This window comes from Mus caroli, unplaced genomic scaffold, assembly GCF_978045245.1.
Source record: "Mus caroli unplaced genomic scaffold, Mus_caroli_1 scaffold_10, whole genome shotgun sequence".
Taxonomy (NCBI): domain Eukaryota; kingdom Metazoa; phylum Chordata; class Mammalia; order Rodentia; family Muridae; genus Mus; species Mus caroli.
Window position 1 is genome coordinate 50,915,702 of NW_028227265.1, and position 25,732 is coordinate 50,941,433.

The 25,732-nt window shown below is 44.5% G+C and overlaps 1 protein-coding gene across 1 annotated transcript; it reads left to right on the forward strand.

The window, feature by feature from the left end:
- Positions 1-686: 686 nt before the first annotated feature.
- Positions 687-17,064, forward strand: Reeld1 (reeler domain containing 1). The gene is given in 9 exon segments (XM_029480254.1): positions 687-894; positions 3,811-3,996; positions 3,999-4,032; positions 15,019-15,225; positions 15,694-15,757; positions 16,524-16,598; positions 16,675-16,732; positions 16,735-16,952; positions 16,954-17,064. Coding segments are annotated over 9 exon segments (1,161 nt in total).
- Positions 17,065-25,732: the final 8,668 nt, after the last annotated feature.

Here is a 25,732-nt window from a genome sequence, read left to right on the forward strand (position 1 = left end):
TCACAATCCTGGGAACCATAGCACACTGGGCAGCCTGCAGGCAGCTCAGCAGGCTGGCGAGTGTCCTTTCCAGGTGCCTGGATTGCTCTAAACCTCTCCCAGAAGCTGGTCTGGTCTCAAATCCTCTTTCTGTCTTTTCAATCCTGAGAGTCATCTTTGCAACTTGGCTTCCTCCTCCTCTGAGAGGAATTCCTCACCTTTATTGCTTACTCTGGCGGTGAATCTGGTCAGTTTCAGGGACTTCCTAAACTATTTTGAGTTGTTTACCTTCCTGTTTAAGGAGCTTCCTACAGGATGCAATACTTCAAACTCAGAGGAAACTAACAGAACCGAGACACACAGGCCAATCCCTAAGGCATCCTGGCCATTCTAGGCAGTCTGGGAGCTTTGGGAAGAGTCAGACAAAGGTGGGGAGCAGTTAGGAGAAACCCTCCATGTTGACCTCTGGTTCCTATCCATGTACCTGTATGCACACATGTGCACACGCACATTAACAAGTGCAAATGCACCATACCAACATTAACAAAAACATGGACCTAGCCGGGCTTGTACTTTTGACATTGACCTAGGCAAACAGCACTAAAATTACCGCAGAGGCAAAGGGAGCCCAGGATTCAGGCCTGAAAACCATCTTCTTCAGGACAGGAACTGAAGCCAATGTTTGTCACATCTCAGAAAAGCCCAGGATGAGAATCTTAGCTGTCCTTGCAAGCTGGACTTGTGCCACCCTGACTCTAGCTTCCTGCTTAGCTGCCTTTTCCCAGGGTTCCAGCACCCAGGCCTGTGAAGACATGTGGCCCAGGCACACACATACCTAGCCCAAGCACCCTGGTACCCACCACATCACCATCCATACCAGCAGGTCTTCCTACATGCCAGGAGCCAAGATTCCAGGTATGTGTGTTAGCTCAGAGGAGCATGAGTTCTAGGGAAAGTGCCTGGTGTGCTTGCATAGGAAGGAGTGCCTTGAGATACAGTGTGGTTAAACCCAGGAAACAAGTATTTGGCTGAAAAGAAGCATGCACCATGGAAACCACACAATGCAGAATGACAGCTATCATTATTAGGAAAGAGACCACAATTGAGATTATTACAAAAGATTATTGGCCAATACTGTAAGTTACAAATATATCTTATCACAGATAACTAGTGTATTTACCCTGAACAATCTTCATGTATCATGTATGTGTAAAATATCATTTGGTCATTTATCATCAAATAATTCATTCATCTTCAGTAAGAAATGAAAGTCTTATTTAAATACAGTAACTATTTCTCTATGTGTTCCAACATATCAGGATTCAACTGTAGATGGATGCAGTACTAACAGTTAAAAATAAAATATTTCCAGAATTCAGGAGGCCTTGCATTCAATCTCCAGCATAAACTAACTAACTAACTAACTAACTAACTAACTAACTAACTAACTAATTAGCTAACTAACCAAGCAACCAACTGGAAAGCAAAACAGCTCCTGTTAACCTCAGGTCTTTTCTTCTGCCTCTCTCAATTTGGTTAGGCCAGGGAGCTCTTGTATGTGAACTCACATAACACATTATTTTTGCTTCTGGCTTACTTCAGTTCTGTTTTCAGGGGTTTTGGTTGATGTTAGGGCTATATCAAAGAGAATTGCATTTTAGTATGGCAAACATTGTTGCCTCCAGAGAGTTAAAAGCCTTACAGGTTTAGCACTTGCAAATACGTCCTGTAGTTTTTCCATAGTTCTACCAATCTTAGTTTTTAAAAGATAACACATTTTATTATTTGCTAATAGATAAAATAGCACTTGTGTGGAAATGTGTGTGTGTGTGTGTGTGTGTGTGTGTGTGTGTGTGTGTGTGTGTGTGTTCGTGCATCCTTGAGTATGTAGGTCGGAAGACAACTTACAGGAGTGGATTCTTTCCTTCCACCATTTAGGTTCTACGGGTCAAACATGTGTCATTGGATTTAACAACACTCTTATTTGCTAAGCCATCTTGTTGACCCATGAACACTTTTAAAGCAGTGACTGAGCTTATTATATTTTCTGTTTGTGTCATTTCATCCTTTTGAGGAGTTCAAACTTTACATACTTTTACTTTACCGTAAGTGTAATAACTATAAGCTCTCTGTCTCTATACGTCACACGCCAGAAAAGACTCTCCCTCTGAGACATCACAGCCTCAGCTACTCTATCCATCCCAGACACAGCCTCAGCTACTCTATCCATCCCAGACACAGCCTCAGCTACTCTATCCATCCCAGACACAGCCTCGGCTACTCTATCCATCCCAGACACAGCCTCGGCTACTCTATCCATCCCAGACACAGCCTCGGCTACTCAATCCATCCCAGACACAGCCTCGGCTACTCTATCCATCCCAGACACAGCCTCGGCTACTCTATCCATCCCAGACACAGCCTCGGCTACTCTATCCATTCCAGACACAGCCTCAGCTACTCTGTATCAATCACCCGCCTTACAGGTTACAAATACTTCTCAGAGCCCATCATTTGTCTTTCCATTTCATCTGCATTCTTTTTTTTTTAATATAACAAACTTTATTCCCCTTGGTTTTCTAGTTGAACTTTGGCATAGTTTTCTTTCTTTCTTTTTTGTGTATGGTGGATAAGTCCATAACATGTAGTTGATAAAATTTAAAACCCCAAGCTAAGCTCCCCGGCTTTAGAATGGCTGATCTCACCATATAGAAGTTCTTTGAGATGCATAGACTTTAATAGTAGGAAAGTATTTGAGTGCTTTTTTAAAGAGCTGTGTGATAATGTCTTTGTTGGTTTATTACAATAACGTGATTAAAAATAAATAAATGAAAACTAAACAGTTCTTGGGGGGGAACCTGGTTTATTTCCCCTTCTGTTATGGCAAATTAGTTTTGCTTAAAAGGACATTCTTTTTTATTATTATTCTTTTTTCCAATTTTTTATTAGATATTTTCTTCATTTACATTTCAAATGCTATCCAGAAAGTCCCCTATACCCTCCCCCCACCCTGCTCCCCTACCCACCCACTCCCACTTCCTGGCCCTGGCATTCCCCTGAACTGGGGCATATAAAGTTTGCTAGATCAAAGAGCCTCTCTTCCCAATGATGGCCAACTAGGCTATCTTCTGCTACATATGCAGTTAGAGACGCAAGCTCCGGAGGTACTGGTTAGTTCATATTGTTTTTTAAAAGGATATTCTTAATTTCAATATTTTTTAAAAGAAAAAAAAACATTGTTTATAGATTTTTATTGCATTTTAACATATCTTTTAAAAAGCTCTGTGAATGTGTAAAAGCTCTGTGAATGTGTGAGAGAGAGAGACAGAGACAGAGACAGAAAGAGAGAGAGACAGAGACAGAGACAGAGACGGAGAGAGACCATGTGTGTGCAGGTGTGTGTGTGTGTGACTATAACCAAGTGTGTGCAGGTGTGTGTGTGTGTAGCTGTGTCTGTGTGACTATACACCAAGTGTGTGCAGGTGTGTGTGTGTGTGTGTGTGTGTGTGTGTGTGTGTGTGTGTGTGTGTGTGACTATATGTCATGAGTATGCAGGTGCCCATGGAGTCTAGAGAGTTCAGCAGGTCCTGGAGTCGGACTTGTGGGCTATTTTACCCTGCCTGGCATGATTGTTGACAATGGAACTCCTGCCCAACAGTGGCAATTGTCCTTAACCACCAAGTCATCTCTCCAGTCTCTTATGCACCTTTTTATCCGATGGAGTTTATTTTGGCATGAGACGGGAGTTTGATTTTCCCCACTAATGCATGACTTATGCCTAGTGGTGGAACTGAGTGCACCATGACACTTAATGGTTGATTTCTATCACAGTGTCTGCCCAAAGCAGTTGCGACTCCACCAGCTTTCTGCTGCAAGCACACACAGCGGCTGGTCACCAGATAGTGGGCACCTTTGTCTTTAATCCTCGCCATTCTAAACTGATGACTTGTTTTGAAGAGACTGATACTGTCACTCACTCTGACAACACCCCGAAGAGGACACTGTTGTTCATGTGGAAAGCCCTGCCCAGCCTGTGGGGGACATTAGATTCCTGTAAGAGAGCAAGCACCGGGTGCCCCTCTGTGTCTGGGCACACTTTCTTTGGAGTGGACTCCCTTTCCCCTCTTACAGATTTCTCTTCTCCTGGGGGCCGCTTTAGAATAGGCACTGGGTACCTGTGGCTCCTGTGCTAGAGAGCCTATAGAGAGTGAAACTAGAACAGAATTGTGTGCCCGCCACCCCTGTGCGTGAGTCACAGTCCTGGAATGTGGTACTCCCTTCCTTTGTGCCGAAGAAGGATCATACCTGAACCCTGGAAAAGTATAAAAGAATTGGTGCCAAAAGAGAAGCCAGGGCAGATGGACAAACAGACACTTCCCTGCCCTTAGTCTCAGGGCCATGTTCTGTAAAAGTGGGAAGAATGATGTGGGTAGGGGGCATTCACCTATAGTTCCACCTCCTGGGAGGCTAAGGCAGGAGGATCAGTGAACCCATGCGTTTGGGCTAGCCAGTGCAACAGCTGTGCACTAACTCAAAAGAAGGGCTGGGGAGATAGCTTAGCCTGTAAAGTGCCTACTGTGTGAGAAAGAAGACCTGAGTTTAATTCCCAGGGCCCACATTAAAAAACAGGCATGGTAGCCCCCATGTAATCCCAGCACTGAGGAGGCAGGGACAAGCAGCTCCTAGGGCTCCCTGGCCAGCCACCCTATCTGAACCGGCAGCTCTATCTAAAGAACAAGGTGGACAGTGCCTGGGGAATGACATCCTAAACTTACCTCTCACCCACACACATGTAAACACACACGTGTGCACCTGTACACATATGAATGAGTGCACACATGTATACACACATTTGAAAAAAAACAAACTAGACATGATAACATCAGCATGTACCTCATAGGGCTTTATGAGTGTGAAAGAGCCCCGAGTGTGCAGAGTGTCACGATAGCAACCTGCTACTTAGACTGTATATACGTACTACATGGAATACTTACACAGTACTCATAAGTATTGCCATTACTCAAAATGAGATATGATTTTATTAAGTTGTGCATTGTGTGTGTATGTGTGAGTATGTGTGTGTGTGAATGTGTGAGAGTGTGTATATGAGTGTGTGTGAGTGTGTATGTGTGTGTGAATGTGTGTGTGAGAGTATGTGAGTGTGTGTGTGAGTGTGTGTATGTGTGACTATGTGTGTGTGTGTGTGTGTGTGTGAGACAGAGAGAGAGAGAGAGAGAGAGAGAGTCTGTCTGTCTGTCTGTCTGAGGTGAGGACACATGCCATAGCACCTGTGTGGAGTGTGGAGATCAGGTCATGTTGGAGTCATGAAGTGGAAGGAGTCTTCTCCCTCCACTCTGTGGGTCCTGGGGGTTGATTCGTCTGAGTTCTGGAATCACAAGTGTAACTTGCCATACCTTGCTGTGAATGCTTTAACAATGTAGCTGACAGGATGCAGCAAGGGACTGGTACTATGTTGAAGAACTGAAGACGAAACCTTTCAATTGAATCTAAACAATCTAAGAAGAGGCTCTTTTGTCAAAATGAAGAATTCTTTGGTATGGTTGTGATTTTTGTTTGGGGGTAACCCTGTGCATGTGATCTTCCCTAAATTCCTGTGTTTACTGAGGAGGAGTAACATGTCTGTACACACTCTCCTAATAGCTATTGAATGTTCTTATGTTGTTGTTGTTTTTACTTTATTTTATTTTATTTTATCTTTTTTTTTTACACTCCAAATTTTATCCCCCTCCCGGTCCACCCTCTGACTATTCTCCATCCCATACCTGCTACATCCACTCCAGCAGTGACTCCAGTGACAGACCTAGAAACCTGGACGCAGTCCCAAGGCGAAAAGTCCATGGAAACTTCGTATCCTGGAACCATGGCATCCTGTATAACCAATGCTCCAAACTTGCCCTTGTGTTAATCTGTGAATGGATCTGTCTGCTTTCTTTCAGTATTGTTTTATTATAGGTGTCTCCAAGCAATGACTTGCCAAATACCTAAGCAAAATTGAACTTTGCTTCCTGGCCTTCACCAATGCCCTAGGTAGTCCTTGAGCTGACCCTGGGCTTGGAATTCAGTAAGAATGTTGCCTATTCAGTGACATTCAGAATTGCCTCTAGTATTTTAAGAGAGATAGTGAAAAAAATCAGGCATTACTAACTACTACACAGAGTTAGAAATCTCAGGGCAAGCTTAGCAAAGTAAGTTTAGAATTCTTATTATTTATGTATGGCAGACTACATTACTTATTAGTAGATAGTCCCCCCACACAATCACTTAGAATAAAAGCTGAGTCACTCCCATATACAGGAGTTTACAATGGTTTAGGAAGTAGATCCAGCTATGGTTTTAGAGTATTTCATTATTCGTGAGGTTAGCTAGACAGGAACTCCCTAATTAGAACCATGACTTGGGCATGAAGGCCCTTGTCCCGGGAGTGTAAAGACCTCACACCTGGCTTCTAAGAATATAGCTGACCTTAGATAGAGCTGACTTTGTCTCAGTTGTTTTATTGTCCAATTCCTGCTAGTCTTTATGTTTGCATTCCTCTGTTTTGTGTAAGAGTCATTAAGTATCCGGTAACCTCATTGTACCTTTCCAATGTGTCACCTAACTTCCCTATTTTCTTCTGTATTAAAAGTCTGATGCTCAATTTGAGAAATTACATTCAGATACAGCACACTCTCTCTGTGTCCGTGTCTGTCATCTGCGCCAACTCCTTGCTTGCCTGTAACCAAAATTTCTCCCTCGTACTGGGGTGGGGGGGGAAGAGGGGGGAGAGGCGACTGAGACCAGTCCACTGCACATACTTATTACCCACCCCCCTGTCTCCATCCTCCTACCTCCTATTCCCACCCCACCAGAACTCTAAACTCCCTGGAGCCTCCAGTCTCTTGAGGGTTAGGTGCATCTTCTCTGACTGAACCCAGACTCAGCAGTCCTCTGCTGTATATGTGTTGGGAGCCTCATATCAGCTGGTGTATGCTGCCTGGTTGCTGGTCCAATGTCTGAGAGATCTCAAGGATCCAGGTTAATTGAGACTATTGCTCCTCCTACATCTTTCTCTCAGCTTTTTCCAGCTTTTCCCTAATTCAACCACAGGGATCAGCAGCTTCTGTCTACTGATTGGGTACAAATATCTGCATCTGACTCTTTTGGAGGGCACGGAGGGCAGTCCTGATAGGTTCTTTTTTTTTTTTTAACCATGATTTAAATATTTTCAACTGTTGATATTCAACAAAGAGAATAGTTTTTTTTTTAAGATATACTTCATTGTTATGTCTCCCTTTTCAATTCTGATTTTATTAATTTGGATACTGTCTCTGTACCCTCTGGTTAGTCTGGCTAAGTGTTACTCTATCTTGTTGATTTTCTTGAAGAACAGCTCCTGGTTTTGTTGATTCTTTGTATAGCTCCATCTGGGAGTGGAGCTTTCTCTGGGTGTTGTGCCCCAGGTCTGCTCAAGGTACTAGCCTAGACCAGAAAGAACCTGTGCCGCTGGGTGGAGTTCCTGGGTGCCTGGGTCCCGCTGGTCCCAGTTACTTCAGGTATAGGGGCAAATGTTGTGTCCTCATCTCTGATCCTATGCTGATGTGATATTCTTGGTTTGCATTTTGAATCACTTAAATGCCCAAAATTTCAAGCTGGGCACAGCTGACCACAAAAGCCCCAAATGTTCTTATGTTAAAGGAGTGAAGTCATTCAAGGGAGATAAAGTAACCCCTCCAGTTCTGTGCGCTTAGACTCCTGCTCTTCTGCATATAATATGCTCTCCCCTTGTATTGGAGTAGTCCAGGGTATTGCTTACTAGAAACTCAGTCTACAAGTCCCTGGTTTTCTTTCTGTGGTCTACCAATCACCAAGTCATATTTTGTTTACTGGGCCAGGATTGGATTGTCCATAGTCTCAACAGTCACACAGTGGAGGCCCCTCTGCCATCCTCTACCACATGCAGCCTGAGTCATGCAGCCTGGGTCACTAGCGCTAACACCCTGCCAGAGGCCAGATGCTGCTGGGAACAGGCCCAGGTACTGCTTGCAGGTTGCTCACATGCTTGGCAGCTAGCATCATTTTAAAGTGCTCTATTTCCACTTGTTGCTTGCTAATCCAGGTTCCTCTCTTTATGAAACAAGCAAAATGCATCTGCCCTGAGCAGCTGCAGCTGCCTCTAGGGATGCGATCGGGGTCTTGAGGGGGACCACTTGTACTTTCAATGTTTGTTGCAGCAAACAGGTTTTATTAACTCAATATACTGAACCGAGCTGGGACCCCAGGGTGAGGGCAGTTAGAACCATGCTACAACCTGGGACACAGCACACACCTTCTTGGGAGAACTCTGTTCTTGCAGGTAGCACAGTGTTTCAGTGTTCCTGTGGATCTGTGAAGCTAGGGGCGCTGCCAATAATGAGCTCCTCCTCTTCCAATTCCTCACCTTCCTCCCTTTCTCCTCATCCTCTTTTTCCTGTAGAAGTTATGCCTGATGTCCCATGCTTCAAGAAATAAGACTCAGACTCACAATATATCTCACAATATATTTACAAATGCCTTGGCCATTCAGCTAGGCTCTTCTCTGACAAGAATCATAACTTAACATAACCCGTTTATTTTGATCTACATTCTGCCACATGACTGGTTACCCATACTCAGGTACCATGCCTCCATCTCCTTACATCTTTCTGACGAATCTTCCTGCGCCTGACTCTATCCCAGAATCCTTTCTGTTCCTGGAAGTCCCACCTTCTATTTCCTGCCTAAGCCTTTAGTAGAACAAATTTGTGTTAATCCCTGAACAATTTACAAATAAATAAGACTCAGACTATTTTATTTGGCTTTGACAATTACTGGGGGTAACCCCTAATCTACTCTTCTAACTGCTGGCCTGGCTATGTCTCCTTGCTGTTTCTCCTAGCCATACATTCATGGTCCATCTGCTGTGGTGGCTTCCTCCCCTCCTCTCATACTTCCTCCTTCTCTTCCTGGTCTCTTCTCTCTTCTCTTCCTTCTCCATCCCCAACCAGGTAACTCAAAGCCCACCTACCTCTAATCCCTGCAGTAGTTGGCTGCAGCCATTTTTTATTTCACAGGTAGTTTTAAATCAAGGAACGATGTTTTCATGAAAAAGCTTGTAACTGGGAGGACTTATTTGTCCCTTCGGGTACAATACATAACAACAGACCAAACCCCAACATAAACCACAGGCCATAGGCTTTCTAATTAACAGGCGATTCGTCCATACAATACCCGAGATATTTTCTCTACATTCCCCTCCTCCTTCTCTCTTCACCCCCTTTTTCTTCTGTTATAAAAACCCACGCAATATATATTTTAGGGAGGCTGGCCTCGACATTAATATGTGAGTAAAGATGGCCTTGAACTCCTGATGTTCTTGGCTCTATGGCAGATTATTCAGTGCTGGGGCTTGAACTCAGGGCTTCATGCAGAAGGCTCCTTGCAGCCTAGACTGGAGAGGAAAATGATGAATCAGAGTGCGTCACTGGGAATCCACCTTTTCTCTGCTGACTACACAGGACTGTGTTTCACTGCCCGTGATCTTCTGAAACAAACAAACAAAAACAAACAAAGAGGCCTAAAACAAACAATCCCAAACTCCTAACTAAAAGTTCCTGGGATGTGGAACCTTCCCATTATTTATCTTTATGAAACATCTCTGAGAAAATACACTCATAACCACTTCAGTGGAGGTTTGAATGAACAATGTTCCCCACAGGCTCAAGTGTTTGAACATGTGGCTCCCAGCTGGTGGTGCTGTTTGAGGTTGTGGAATCTTTAGGTGTGGCTTTACTGAGGAATATGTCACTGGGGACAGGCTCTGAGGTTTTATAACTTAGCCTAACTTCCTATTCTTCTGTTTCCTGACTGCCAGCCTGACCTTAATCTCTTGCAGTCATGCCTTCCCTGTGTCCCCTTGGGAGTTATAAGCCAAAGCAATATAGGTTAGGGGTTTTTGGTTTGTATGGGGTGTTTGTTTGTTTGTTTGTTTGTTTGTTTTTATGACAAGGTCTTATTGTGTAGCCATAGCTGGCCTAGAAGTATATAAACTAGCATGGCCCTGGACTCACAGAGGTCCTCATGCCTCTGTTTCCAGGCTGCTAGGATTAAATCCCTCTAAGTTACTGTTTGTTGGGGTTTGCTCAGGCTAACAGACCCAACCACAGATGTAGTCAACAGAGTATCAGTAGTGGCCAACACTCCTTTCCTGTCCTTACCCCAAAACCCTTTTTCTTCTCCTGTAGTACAACTCTCTTGTTCGGAGTAATTTATAAACAATGCACCTGTGTTTCTCAGAGTTCTAGAGACTGGGAAGTCCAAGGTCAAGTTCAGATCACTTCCATGTCTAGTGAGGGCCAGATGGTGTCTTCTACACATTGTCCCATGGAAGAAAGAATACTTTCTTTTTCTCAGACTTCTCTTTTAAGGGTGTGAAGCCCTGGTGGCCCACTTACCTGGTCCTGGCTCTGCCTCTTGCTGCATTACACTGGGGTTAGGTGTCAACAGAAGAGTGAAGGGTGGGTGTGTTTGTAAGACTCCGGGGAGCCTTAGCTTACCTGGGACCCATTGAGTGAACCACGTGGAGCTGGGATTGATGCAAAAAGCAAGAGGAATTTATTGTTCCAGTGCACTGGGGTCATCCCAGACCTGAAGGAGAGTTGGCAATCCCCAGTGACTGTTCAGCGAGTTTTTATATGGTTTCCAGGGGCAGAATAGAGCATCAGCAACTAGCCACAATATGATTGTCAGAACAGTTCACCCTTTAAACTGATTGGTCTTTAAGGAATAAGGTGACAAGGACTTCCCTTGTCTGGAGGTGGGCAATAGTCAGTCCTGCAGAATGTGTCCCCACCCTCAGGTCGGTTCCTGCCCTGTGGTCTGAGAAATGGCAATTAGCCTCTCCCTTCCAGAGGGGCAAGTGTTTCATGACCTTCCCAAAGTTCCTAAGCTGATCTTTTTATGCTCATACTACTGCAGCAGCTATGTTAATTGCTCCTGAGCACAGTTCATTCTTGTAACTTTTAATGTTGGCTGTACAAGGATTTCTCTTCCTAGACTGGATGTTTAGAGACAATTCTAAGTCTGTTCATTTTTACATCTATACACTACAATAATCTTAGCATGCAGTGGGCCTGTAGGAAATTCCTAAGCACTCAAGAAGTCAGGCAGGAATTCCAGACCATCCATTTACTATGTGTCTGAGCTAGGATGCTGCTTTCCTCAAGTTTCTGAGAGAAGAAAACACTGGAAGAAAAGAGTGTCATGCAATGGCCCAAGAAATGTTTAACAAGGCTGTCTGTGTGAGCATAGCCTGTCAACCACTGCAGTTGACCAGCAGAGCCTGGTGCCTCCCTGCCAAGAGTCATGATTCCCTCCTGCTTCAACATCCCTCATCTGACTCTGATCCTCAAAACTGGCCCCATTTTGCAAATAAATTATTCTTCCTAGCTTGCCCACCTTCCCCACATGGTCCAGTAAATTCCATTTCTCCTCTTTCCAACCAGGCCCACTCAGAAAGCCCCCAAACAGAAAAGCCCAGTTCTGCATTTCTGACAGCTGTCCCAACCCCCCTCACCTGAAGTCACCAGCAATCTAAGCCCCACCTCCTCTACACCTCATCCTGATTCTCCCAGCCCTTCTACACATGCCCAGCATGATGCAGATACACCATTTTCCTTCACCTCCAGTCTATAAAAAAAGCACCTTCCAAGCTACCTTCTGCCTGTGCCTCTCTCTGGTCTCATCCTTTGAGACTGCTAAACTTGCCTGGGAGCCCTTTTCTAAATAAACCTGCCCTTTTTTTTTTTTTTTTACTTTTAATTCAGCTGAATTGACTTATTTCTTCAGTGGAGAAAACCCATCAATTACCAAGGCTAGGGAGATGGCTGAGCAGTTGAGTGTGCTCTTGCAGAGGAATAGAGTTTGGCAGCACCCACAGCTACTTGTAACTCGATTTCCAGGGACCCAATGCCTGGGGCCTCAGCAGGCACTCATGTATGCATTACACATTCATGTATGTATCAATCACCCTTACACACATACACGTACTTAAGAAAAAGAAGTCTTTTAAAAATAAAGCAAAGAAAGAAGCTAATTGTCTAGGACATGTGTCCAGAGTCGGAATGGCTGAGTGGAACTTGAATCCAGACAGTAGTCGCTCTGCAGTGCGTTCTTGCCCATCCACGGCCCTATTCTTGTTGCTGTGGGTCCTCACATTTGAAACGGTGCCCAGTAACTTTCCATTTGCCCAACAACATTAACTAGATGCCAGCGGGAAATCAGATGATAGAAGGGCAATGACTTTGTCTCTACTCAAGGGGAATACTGAAGTCATTATTTTCACCAGGAAAACTTAGTGTTAATATTATAGCAGAAGGTTGTAAGGCTTTTTTTTTTTAATTTTGATTTTCAGGGTTCTACTTTTCTTTCTAATTTCTAGTTTTTGGCAGAGATGAAAAATATATAGTGAATTGTGGGGATCTGAGGACTTCCTTAAGTGAATGTATACTGTTAGATGTGGGCATGGCCATGTTGAGGACCCATAGTCCCAGAGATCCATGGGAATATATATTATTAGACATGGGCATGTTATGCCTATGTCTCAGGGACCCAAAAGGACACTGAGGAGCCAATTCTGGTGCAAACACATAAGGGTCTTTGTTACAAGCTTGAGAGCAAGGACTCTCACCATCACAGTGAGACAGAAGTGAGAGCCTCAAGGTGCAGGGTATTGATTGTGTGTTGTGGTTACAGCAAACTTGAAACATTTCCATACAGGTCAGCAAATTAATATTTTTTAAACTGCATTTCAGGGCTGGAGAGATGGCTCAGCGGTTCAGAGCACTGACTGTTCTTCCAGAGGTCCTGAGTTCAATTCCCAGCACCCATATGGTGGCTCACAATCATCTGTAATGGGATCCAGTGCTCTCTTCTGGTGTGTCTGAAGAGAGTGACAGTGTATTCACATACATAAAATAAATAAATCTTAAAAAGGGGGGGTGATGGGGAGTGGCCTAGAGGGGATAAAGGGGGATGGCCGAGAGAGGTCGGGGCATTTTTTTCTTTTTCCTACACACTGTTAAGTTCCTGAATAAACTGCCTTGAGAAGGAAAAAAAAAACAAAAAACAAAACACTGCTCTTCTGGTGTAATCTGCAGGAACTAAACATGGGGGCAAAACCACCTGACAAGCAGGATGGCTAGGTTATCTATTTTCTCTTTCTTTCTTCCTCTCTTTCTTTCTCTCTCTTTCTTTCTTTCTTTCTTTCTTTCTTTCTTTCTTCCTTCCTTCCTTCCTTCCTTCCTTCCTTCCGTCTGCCCTTTCTTTCTTTCTTTCTTTCTTTCTTTCTTTCTTTCTTTCTTTCTTTCTTTCTTTCTTTCTTTCTTCCTTTCCTTCTTCCTTTCTTCTTTTTTTTTTTTTGAGACAGGGTTTCTCTGTGTAGCCCTGGCTGTCCCGGAACTCACTCTGTAGACTAGGCTAGCCTCAAACTCAGAAATCCACCTGCCTCTGCCTCCCTAAGTGCTGGGATTAAAGGCATGCATCACCTTGACCCTGCTGTTGTAGCCTGATAGGCTGTTGCTAAGAGGGGGTTGCCATAGGATGTTTGTTCAAGTAGACTTGGTGGTTTTCTTCCTGGAATCAAAAATGGATTTGGTTTGGTTCTACAGGCACAGCCATAGTGAGGACCTGTAGTGCCTCAGATCCATGGAATGTATATTGTTAGACATGGGCAGAACCATGTTGAGGACCCATAATGTCTCAGATCCATGGGAATGGCAAAGCCTCCCCTGACTGAGGCTCTGAGGGATGACAACCCCTCCTCTGTTGGAATGTGACTGTTGATAGTGTTGTGCAAGAACAAGTGCTTATGCACCATTGACCAGTGTGTGCAAGTACAAGTGCTTATACACTATTGACCATTGTGTGCAAACACAGCAAGCACATCTTCTTTCTCCCTGGTGCTTACAGAGACTTGCCAAGCTCTCACTCTGTGCCATACAGAGTACAAGTTCTGAGGGTGGTGGCTCTCAGAGGGAGCAAAGTCCGCCTGACTTGTTGATGTGTCTGTTCTTTATCACCTTGCTGCTCAGTCAGATTCCCAGGATCTGATGATGAGAGTCATGATAAGCAATGGCACTGTGCTCCTTATGTTCTCTGCACAGTGATTATTAAGAATGCACAGGTTTAGAAAGGCAAGAGACTCCTCTTTAAAAAGATGTAAGAACTAGGTACTGTCAGGGACTTAATTTCCTGTGCTGATTGTTTGAATGTTGACATGTCTTAGTTACTCTCATTTATGATCATCCTGAAAGCATAGTGGATTCTTATCATTACCATAGTTGATTGCATCAGTCAATACGAATGAAATGCTTCTCTGTCTTTATGAGGTGTCCTCAGGTCTCTGATGGATTCCCAGTGCCTGCTTATCTTTAATATAGAAATTCTAAGAAGTCTTTGCTTTTGTCCTCACATGAGCTAAAGATGAGTGTTGAGGTCTTATCTTTCGCTGTCTATTACAATGCCAAGTGTGGGCTCCCAAGACCTGGAGTCTGCATGTAGTTCCTGTGACCCTGCTCCAAGTTATTTCTGATTCATAAATAAAAATGCCAAAAGCCCATTCCTGGGCAGAAGAGACATAGGTGGGCTTTAGGTTTCACAGGCTTCGAATTGGAGGAGAACCACAAAAAGAGAAGAAGCAGGCAGGAGGAAGAAGGAGAAGCTGCCATGGATTAGGTGAGCCATAAAAACATTGCCCTGAGGGCTGGTCTATTGGAGTTAAGTACAGATGGAACATAATAAATAGTAAGTAGTAACACGGGGTTATTGATAGGAAAGTACATTCTAACACCTTGGAAGGTAGGCAGCTGCCCAGCTATTGTGCTATTTGGGGCTTATTGTAAATATAAAGGCTGTGTGTATTTCTTATCTGGGAATTCAATAACCAAAGGGGGGGTAGAAACTCTGGGCAGGGATTAAAGTAATTTCTACAACAGATGTGAACATCCTAGACAATGCTATTTCTAGCATTAGAGTGACAAAGTTATTGTGGGATACAGAGAGTCTGTCTCAGTCATCTTCACACACATCTACTGTAAGCAGCAATGGCCAGCAACTCAGTGGAGAGATCAACCCAATCCTACAACTATCTCTGGATGTCTATAAGTTAGAGATGCTTGTGACTCTCAGAAAGGGGTCCCTAGACAGTGTTGTTTCCATCCTGAGCACCCATCATAGATAATAGCTGATGGGTTGGACTACTGAATTGGACAGGGTTAGCCACTTAGCTGTTTAGGAGTCTGAGAGGAAAAAGAAGATGGTGGCCAAATTTATCATTAGGTGTGTGATGTATCTTCATAGAGCTACTGGCTAGAGGAGCTTTGTTATGAAAATAACTCAGAGATGTTGAGCCCTGAAATGTGTGATAAATAGACTACACTTTTAGTACCTGAAATATAATTTTAATGTAAAGTGTCAATGTATACATTTGTATTAAGTACTAAACAAATGGCAGTACTCATGAGTTCTTTGCTTTCTCACACCCCTCTCTCAACTCTCCTTTCTGGCGTCTGTGTCCAAACTCAGGATTTATACCAGGGAAATCTGGTTTCATCAAAACACAGAAGAAAGAGAAATGATAGCTTTTGTTTCAGTTTCTTTATGGTCCCTATCACTCTTTTAATTCCCTTCCCTCGCCTTAAGGACTCAGAATGATCTGAGCTTTGATTCTTTGGAAACCTGCCTGTCCTTGGATAAGGGTGAGCAGGTGAGAGTGTGCATGGTGGGAGGTGAGACTTGGTGTTTTAGCCCTGGAGTGGGAAGTGTCCAGCTGAGAAGGAGCTGATGGATGAGCAGCCAAAGCTAGAGAGAAAGCAAGTATATGATGCACAGTGCCCTTGTCCTAATCAATACCAGCCTTTCCAGTCTATGCGGTGTCTCTGGAGTTATTGGAAATTGTAGAAAATTGTTGGTTTTAGTAATTTGTTTTCCCACTTAGCTTTGTTTAATAATTTCTCTTTCCTCTTTACCCACCTTCATAAAACTAGCCTCAAAACACTGTATGGTACCAGTGGTCAGATCAATGGACAATATAAAACATATATCCTGAAGATTCACTTTCCCTTTGACACTGCAGAAGGTACACCAAATACAGCATGGTATAGTATTCTCACTTAAAATTATTGGAACCTACAGTAAGAATAAATGTTCCTCACTGCTATGGTCTGTCATAAACAAGTATCTTCAACGTTCTCACCAGGAATGATATAATCCTTTGTTTGAGTTTGGGAGTCTCTTAAAAGGCCTCAAGTTTGTTCATGCAAGTAGCCCTGTGCTCTAGTGGGTTTTCCATTAGCTACCCTTCCCTGTCAGTAACATATACATCTTTATCTATTTAGTTTATTAATCTGATTCTTCTAAAGCAAGCAAGAGACTAGATTTTCAAATGCTGCCTGGGATTCTTTGTGGAATACAAGTCACCTACTTGCAAACTGGATGAAGATCTGCTCCTTTCACATCATTTTCTTTTGTAGGACAAGATGACAGCCTCTAATAGGCCTGTGATGGGCCCTGGTCCGCACATTGCTCACATTCCCAAGCCTCAGCAGGTCTGGTCTCACTGTGAGTAGAGCTGAGGCCACTCCAAGCCCTGACTTCTCTACCTTGGGCACATCTGGGAGCCAGTCAGACCTCTCCACCTCAAGGGCTTCTGATAGCTCTTTCTATGAGACAAAGCACAGGGAGCAGAGTGTAGAGAAGGCACTGCAGAGGATGGTATGGGATACCTTAGCAAGACTGACCTAAGGCCTGAGGTGATGCTAGAGGGAGCCGGTGCCCCTTTGGTGATGCAGCTCAGGACTCCACAGCTGGGAATCCTGATTTGCTTGTCAATCACCCTGGGTGTGGCTCTGGCTGCTGGACTTTGCTTTCTGTATCCTCAGTGTTGCCACAAGTGGACAGAAAGGGTCCTCCAGTGAACCTACAGCTGATACTGTTGACGACGGGGAGGTGGTGCATGTCAGGAGGACAGGTGATAACAGTCTCTCTGTAGAGAACAAGAACCTTGTCCTCTGAAGAGACCCTTAGACTGGGCCCCTCGGTGGCTCCACAGAGGGTCTTAGTCAAAAACGAGCTAATGAGAATTCCTGATGAGGCCAAGTCCCCATGGTGCCTGCTGTCAGTGTATCGTGAGCTCAGGAAGCAGTAAAAGGGCAGATTTCTCAACAGAGGGAATTCTTCTCCAGCTTTGTTGTCTTAATGTCTGTAATTTTGCATCTTTTTTTTCCTTCTTGCAATTAGACGTTCTGTTTGAAGAGTTAAACTCGACAGAATGAATATTGTATAACCTGCTCATTAGCTAGACTCCTGTGGCCGTAAAGCTTCCTCTGTTGCCTTAAGGTGCCTGCAGAAATAGACATTCTGTCCTCCATAGTGTCTCAGCCTTGTCTTCTCTCACCCTTTGAAAAAAGTTGTGTTGGGGTTTAGCTCTTGCAAGAAAGAAAAATTTGTACTCCTCCCTGTGTCTCTCTAACTCACCCAAAACAGAGTTCTCTTTTCAAAGCCAGAGCTCCAAAACTTGCCGGAGGTCTGGCTCGGTGAAGCAGGTATAGGTGAGGGCAGTTTGTCTGTCTGCTAGCACAGGATCTTAGGTCCGTCACTGTGGGGCATATCCAGCGCAAGCAGTTTTAGAGAGCTTGGTAGAGCACAGCTTGGGAAATATACCTGTGCAGTGCAAGCCCCAGCCCCAGAATGGAACGAGCAAGCCTCTCCATTGGGTGCAACAGATGGGGGGCTCCCCAGCATTTACACTGATGAAGGATATGTGTTTTCCAGCAGCTAGCAGGCATGATGCGTTTTGCCAAAGGTCAGGCTAAAAATGACCTGATCAGCTTGAAGAGCAGCCATTAATTGGCTTATCTGGGGAAGAAAGCATCATTGATGAAGACGATTTGCTCCCCTGACTTTGTGAAGCTCGTGTGGTTGAGCAAGGGCTGTGCCAAAGCACCAGGTTCTGAGACCATACACACTGGTGTCTGTGTGATAACACATTGGGATTACCTGGAAGCAGAAGTAGACCCATTATAGAGTGGCCATTTGTATTAATATGGAGACATAAAACCCACCAGTTTGGACAGGATATTTATCTTCCACCCAAGTCCTAACAGTAAGGTGATGGAACTGCTGTCTTGCATTTAGCCCTCCTAACTCAATGAGAACAGGCTCATGAAGTTCTAAGAACAAAGCACTCTCGCTGTGCCCCACTCAAGTGCAAAGACACCGTAGAGCAGATGTGAGAAAGGTATCACTCTGGTTTTTACTGCTGATTTTAGCTCCTTGGGTAGTGACCGAGAGACTCTGCTCTCCTGCATCTGGGTGAGGCAGTGCTTGGATCATTAGGTATGTAAAACCTAGGTGAACTGTATGTTCACAAATGCATGTGCGCTAAGAATGCTGTGGAAAGAACCAAACATATTTTATTCCAGTGAGGGCCACAAGTATCCCTTCTACACATCTAACAAAAAGACATCCTTCTTACCTCTGTCTCCTCTAAAATGAAGATAAAGATCCCAGAGGTGTACCTTTACCTGACCTTGTCACATGTGCACCTTTCATGAGAGCTTTTGAGATCTTCCTGTGCAAGAGGGAATCTATGTATCTGTCTTTCTGTGTGTGAGTGTCTGTGTGTATATCTGAGTGTGTCTATGTGTCTGTGTATGTCTGTCTGTGTGTCTGTATGGGTATCTTTGTGTCTGTGTGTCTGTATATCTGTGTGTGCCTGTCTGTGTATATGTCTGTCTGTGAGTATGAGTGTGTGTGTGCATGTCTGTGTCTGTGTGTATGTGTGTGTGTGTGTCTCTCTCTCTCTCTCTCTGTGAGTGTCTGTGTATGTTGAAAATAGAAAGCTCTAGAGCACTGTTATCTGCTGACCAATAACAAAGTATTGCAGAACATGGTAGGTTGTGACAAACAGTAGCACCAGTGATTCTCCTTTATTTATTTTTGAGATAGCGTCTCACTCCATGGCCTGGAATCATTAGGTAATCTAGACTTGTACCAGTCTTCCTGCCTCACCCTCCTGGGCTCTGGAATTACAGCTGTGTGCCATTATGTCTGGCTCTACTACTTATGTCTTTTCTGATTCTGGGGCCACCTAGGTGGGGCTGGGAAATTCTCCTTGTGTCTACCAGCACTTCCTGGAGAGCTCCTGTTGGCTGTTGATGAAGGTAGGAGCAGCTGAGGTCCTTTCTGTGGCTTCTGACACTGATACATTCTCAAAGTCTGAAAAACCAGAAGTTCCAGCTCTCCTAAGACTTGGCCATGGTGGGACACAATTTTACTTATGTCATTACGAGCACTGTTGGTCTCAGTAAACCACAGGACCCAGCCTCGTTCAGAGGTGTGGATAATATATTTCACTTTAATGGGCCGTGAAGGAGCGATTTTATAACTCTCTTTAATTCACTTCACCTTCCAACTAGACTGCATCTCTACCCCAAGTACCCACGTCACAGTATAAGAAGGAATTGTTCATCCCTGGGGAATGCCTGGGGTCAACTTTCCCACAGAGCAGCCAGGAGATGAGTGAAATCCCCGGATTTCAGAGTGTTGAAATTAGAATCCTAGATGTCTCTCAGGGCCTCCTGGTTTCAAAGCTCCATCTCCTGCTTGTGACAGTTTGGGGCCTTTAAAAAGTGAGGCCTGGGTGGTGAAAGTAGCTATCTAAATGTGGGCCATTAAAGTTACAGTGATTTGACCATGGGTAGCCTCTGCCACATGTTTCTACTGCCAGGGCTTCTGCACTGACCTCCCTGCTCTGTGGCCTGAAACTCCTCCACATTGTGAGCCGAAATAAATCTTACTGCCTGAAACTTTTATTTGCTAGGAGTTCAGTTCCAGCAACAGAAAGAAGAATCATTAAGAGATAAGCTTAGGCAGTCTCCTCTCCAGACACATCAGGTTTGATGTAGAACGATTATGGCAGATCTCTGAGGCTCATCGTCACCCCAGAACAGTGGATCGCTAAAGTATCCTTTCGGTATTAGCAGAATGGATGTGTGCAGCGCTTAGCTATCTAGCTGTAAACAGCTCACTAACCTGTCATGCCTTGGTTCTCAGTGGCAGCCTACAGCAGCCACACTGTCTCTATATTGACTCTATGCTTCTGGTCACGCACACAAAATGTCATTTCCTTTCCACTACTGGTCCTTAATTATCACCATTATTATGGGATTGACGAGAGAGATCGATGGTAGAGTACTCATCTCCAGAAGCAGAAGTGTCTGAGTGTGGTCCCCAGAACCCACGGAGACACAACTGATGTGGTGTTCTCTCTGGTAATCCCAGTGCCTGGGAGGTGGAACACTAGGGTTTTCTGGTCAACCCACCAGTCCCAGTTGACATGCTGCCGGAGTCTTCGTGGTGGCCAGTGGCTGCAGTTCTTGCATGGAGCAGACACTCTTGCTGACTCATTCTGACTAGGCTCTCTTTTGAGAAGGGCAGCTGGCACCCATGAGCCTGTAGAACATCAGGGGAGCCCTTTGGTCACTACGATTTTGAAGGTCCTCTAAATTTGGCTCAGAGAAACCCTTGAGGCGAGGGAATAGGAAGTGCAAACTTAATCTGAAGGCTGTTACTAAGCACAAAGCCATTAAAAGTTTTTGGTTGTTTGGTTTTTTTTTTTTAAGTCAAAAGACTCAAAATGCAACATCTTAAATTAGCTTTTTTTTTTCCCCTCTCTCTCTTGTAAGAGCAGCTACAGAATTGTTCAGCCAACATTTTCTTGGAAGAAAGAAGGTTTGGGGCTAAACACACATTTAAGGAAGAATATTGGAACACCAGTTGCTGAAAACTATTTTAAGCAAATGCTTTTATATCTATTGCGCTGACTTAATGTCCACAGCTCAGGGGGAAGGGTGGGTCTGACATTTCTAATTGCTTGTGCTTTGTGGATACAATTTTGGTAAATTGTAGCTATGTACTCTGTTAGCTTTGCTGATCTGTGCCTCTGTTAAGGCTGTCTACATTATTTGCTGTTTTCATGTTTGTTTCTTCTAAAAAAAAATTAATTAATCCAAAAAACCAAGCTATAACTATTTAAACAAGTGCCACAGTTTCTTTCAAAGTTGTCTGGGGTGGGCTGGCGATTTATGAATGGATTACAGATGTTCATTAGTCCCTCCTCGAGGCCTGGACTGCTTGGTATTAACCAGACTTTCTGGAATGTAGAATATTTTGATGTTACATCCCCAGCTTTTCCCTGTCCTGCAAGTGGTGCATGCTGGGAATCTCTTTTATCCAAGTGGGGAGCATGAAACCCAAGAACTCTGCTCTTCTTAAGATGATCCTGCTCTGCCTGCAGCGTCTCTGCAACAGCCTCTCCCTGAGTCAGGGGGATCTTCCTGATACTTAGAGTTTAGTGTTTGAGTGCTTTGGTTATTCTGTGCATGTGTGCGCGCGTGCGCGCGCACACGTGTGTGTGTGTGTGTGTGTGTGTGTGTGTGTGTGTGTGTGTGTGAGTAGTGTGTGTATATGTGTATGTGGCGTGTGCATGTGTGATGTGATGTGTATCTGTGCGTGTGTATACGTGTACGTGCGTGCATGCATGTGTATGCATGAATGTATGTTTGTGTGCTGTGTGGGTATGCATATATATAGTATGTGTGGTGCAAACACATGTATATAGAGACCAAAGAACAACGTCCAGTGTCATCACTTGTTTTGAGAATGTCTCTCAGTGGCCTGGAGTTTGCTGACTAGGCTAGGCTGGTGGCCACTGGGCACCAGGGCTCCCCCTACCCTTGCCTCACTAGTGTTAGGATTAACATGTGCGCTACTACACTTAGCTTTCCGTACAGGTGCTGAGGACTGAACCCTGGCCCCCGTGTTTGCGTCTCCTCAGACTCTGGTTATCTGGTTTTCTAAATGCAAAAGCAAATGCTAAACGTTAAAACAACGACAACAGCCACCCCTCCTTTCCTATTGACAGTGATGCGGCTGCCAGGAAAACTCACTTTTAAATGTCAGCAGTGTCACTGTCTTTGACATCATTAATGGATTTCCATTTCTCTCAGAATAATATGTGAACATCTGATGGGGCTAAATAGGTCCTCGCCTGCTGCTGATTTGCACACATTCCCAGAGCAGCTGTGATACCCTGAAGACCACATACCTCTGTTCCTCTCCCTTCCTCTTGAATCCTTGTCTGGAATTTTATTTCCCAAAGCCCAAATCCTCAGAACCTTGTTGTTCTGTTGCCTCATTAGTGACCCCCTTGGTCCATAGCCCCTTGTCTTATGTATTTGGTTGTGAGCTTAGCCTTTAACAGCTGAGCCATCTCTCCAGCCCTAAAGCCACTTCTCAACTCCTCTGTCTCTGTCCCAGCCCTCATTTTTACCTGACTGTGTTCTTAGCACACCACAGGCCAGAGAGCTTCTCAGAGGTGAAGCCTTTTTGGTTCACTGCTACATCTCAGTACATAGTTCCTACTGCATTTCCCTAACACACAGCAAACCATCAGTAACTGTGTAATGGATGGATATGTTTGCCATCTGTACTGTTAGGAGGAACTCTCAGTGTGCACGGACTTTGGACATCATGTACGTTGAGCAGCTCTGGGATGCTTGGCAACAGAACTAGGAAGTTTTCCTTCATCCAAATGAGTTAAAGATCTGTGGGCAGCTGTCTTCAGGGCAGGAGATAAGCTTGTGTCTCAGACCAAGGCTTCAGGGAATTCTTGTAGGTTCGTGAACCTCCCCTCCAGTCTGAGCTGGAGCTGAAGGGGACCTCCAGGAACACAGACTCACCTGGAAACATGGTTTTTGTTTGTTTTCTTTTCAGTTTATAGTCTGCCATGGGGTTTTTCAACCTTCATGCTATTAACAGTTGGGGGCTGGAAGCTTATTGAAATGGGGGAGGGGTGTCCTGGTGTTGTAGCATGCTCAGCAATATACCTGGTCTAGAAACCTGGTCTCAGGCTCACAGTTGCCAGTAGCTTCTTCTTCCCAATTTGAAACAACTAAAAATGTCCTATTTTGCCAGATAGGCACTGTACTAGACAGTATGAGGACTGTTGCTCTCTCTGTGTGTCTCTGTGTCTCTGTCTCTCTGTCTCTGTCTCTCCCTCTCTCTCTTTCTCTCTCTCTCTCCCCTCCCCCATCCCTGGGCTCCCATGTATAATATAATTTTAGGCTCTAAAATGAAGCTGCTTTTAAATGAATCAGCCCCACCCTTGTGGAAAGGATGGAAAGGTTTGGATAGAGAATTTTAAAATTCAAAACTTTATAATCAGGTCAGGCATGGTGGTGTATGTCTTTAATCCCTACAGTTGGGAATTAGAGGTCAGAGGTAGGCAAGTCTGTGCGAGTTAGAGGACAACCTGGGCTACAGAGGGAGTTATATAGTGATCAGTCATAAATTTTAAATGAAAGGATTATTTTTCTTGGTAGAGTTTTCAAAATCTTCTTCCCCAATTCCCAGACTTCAAACTTGTTCTGTGGCTAAGGATGGCCGTGAACCTAAGGCCATCCTCCTGCCTGTACCTGTAGAGTACTGGGATTACAGGCATGTGCCACTGTGCCTAGTTTGTGCCATGCGAGGGATCAAATCAAGGACTTTGTGTGTCCTGGGTCACATCCCCAGTCCTGATATTTTGCTTTTAAAGAACCCAGTAAGATAATAAAAAGCTACTGCTTTCCCACTTCTCCTTCTTCCCTGGCTGTCCCTTCTCTTTGCCTTGAGGCCCTGAAATTTAAGGCTCCAGCAAGCACAAGCAGAACAAGTCCCCCTTTACCGGTGGGAACAAGGCCACAGCCTGGGAGCTGGGGCTCTCTTCCTCCATCTTCCCTGATTTTCAGACCCACGTGTCTTTCCACCACACCTGGTGGCTCATTTGTTTTAGCAAGTCTCTTGGATGCTGCAAATATTTCTGCAGCCCTGGAAAGAGTCTGGAATGGAGCAGAAACATGTGCTGGGGTGATTTACCTACAGCTGCTGCTGTTGGACCCAAAAGGGATGAAAGGAGAGAGAGAACAAAGGATGTGTGTCAGTGGGGCCCATGGCAGGGCCCCATGGCAGGGCGATGACCTCTGTCATGTCACTACCACTAAGCGTCTCTCAGAGACTCAGCCATCCCCACAACCTTCCTCTCTCTGTACTTGCTTCAAATGGTACCTTGGGAGCATCTTTCTCTCTCTGCTGATAACAGGGTGTTTTTTTTTCTCCCAAAGTGTTTTGTTACTTTATAGAAGAAAGGGGCTGCCTGGAAATATATTCTATGGGATATTAAGGAATGCATTTATTTGATTTATAGACAGACGAGGCAAGGTTGCTTGAGAGGCAGGGAACCAATGGGGATATCCATGTTGACTAATGATTAATTATTATATTTAGAGTGATGTTTTCCCATCAACTGATAGGCTGGAGAAATAGAGTGGAGCTAGGTTAGCGCCATGGGTCAGAGATGCTGCCTCTGCACTTTCAGATTGCAGTATCCGTTACACACAGCACCTTCTCATTTAGAAACATAATTTGTTGTTCTCCCACACCAAAAGAAAAAAAAAAGCCCGATATTTCACATGCAAGGCAAAGATTAAAATCGCTGCACAGGACCAAATACAGTAGGTTGTGGTGTCCCTGAATCAAGGGCACCAGGCTCCTGGTACTGAGAGAGCTGTAGAAGGCAGTGACTTCTGATCTTCATTATGCAAATGTGCAGTCTCCTGAGCTGAGCTGCTTAACCTCCTCAGGGGAGATGTCACTGCTCATTTCAAGCTCCAAATGTAGCCCCAGTGTTAGTACTATTATGTTATTATTATTATTATTTGTAGGACATGTGTAAGCACAAGCCCTTTGATTAGGCTGAGTCTCTACTTGCCCAGACTGTCTGGGGATGAACGTCAACTCCTCATATCATGTCAAACAAAGAAGCCAGCAGTTGTGCCTCTCCTTAATGCTTGCTGATGGAGGCATTTCACAGACCTCCCCGACTGCCATACCTGGATGAAGATGGCAAGAGTTTGTGAAGTTTAATGTCTGTCTGGCAGAAGCCTGGTCCCTTTGCTGTAGCAGAAGTGACTGACAGACGCTTAGAGAATGGAGTTAGAGTTGGGGAGAAGATTGTTCTGGGGATGCAGAACAGTGAGGGGGCAGAAAGGGAAGGAAGCTGTTAGGGAAGACAGGGGCTTGGGAAGGGAGATGTCTTCTATCCCATTCATGGGTCATTGCTAACTATGAGAACCATAGAGAAAAACAAGGCTACCGAGCAGGCAGCAGAGACCACTGTGGTGAGAAGGGGAAGCCAGACGGTCTATTAGCTGCCCAGAGAGGTTGAGGGCAAAGATTGAGCATCTTTGAAACCCAGATTGCTTGACCTCAATCGGCAAGGACCATCTTTCAAAAGAGAAAGCTCCTCCTGTGAGAAATGGAGTGGATAAAAGTAAACAGTTACCCGGAGGTGGAATTCTGGAGGAGACGAAAAGCTAGTAATAAACTTTCCCTCAGCCCAGTACTAGAGGTCTCTAGTTTAGATCTTCAACACCCCCACCTCCAAAGGCCTGTAGGTTAACAGTCTAGTGTTCAGCTTGGTTTTATTAGAGATAGTGAAACTTTATGAAGTGAGGCCTAGTGGGAGATCTTTGCTTCTGAGCTGCTTGAGGGAGGCAGCCTGCACCACCACTAGCAACCATTATTCAATAAAGCCATGGGGCCAGCCAAACATAGACTATGAACCTTTCTTCTTTTTAAG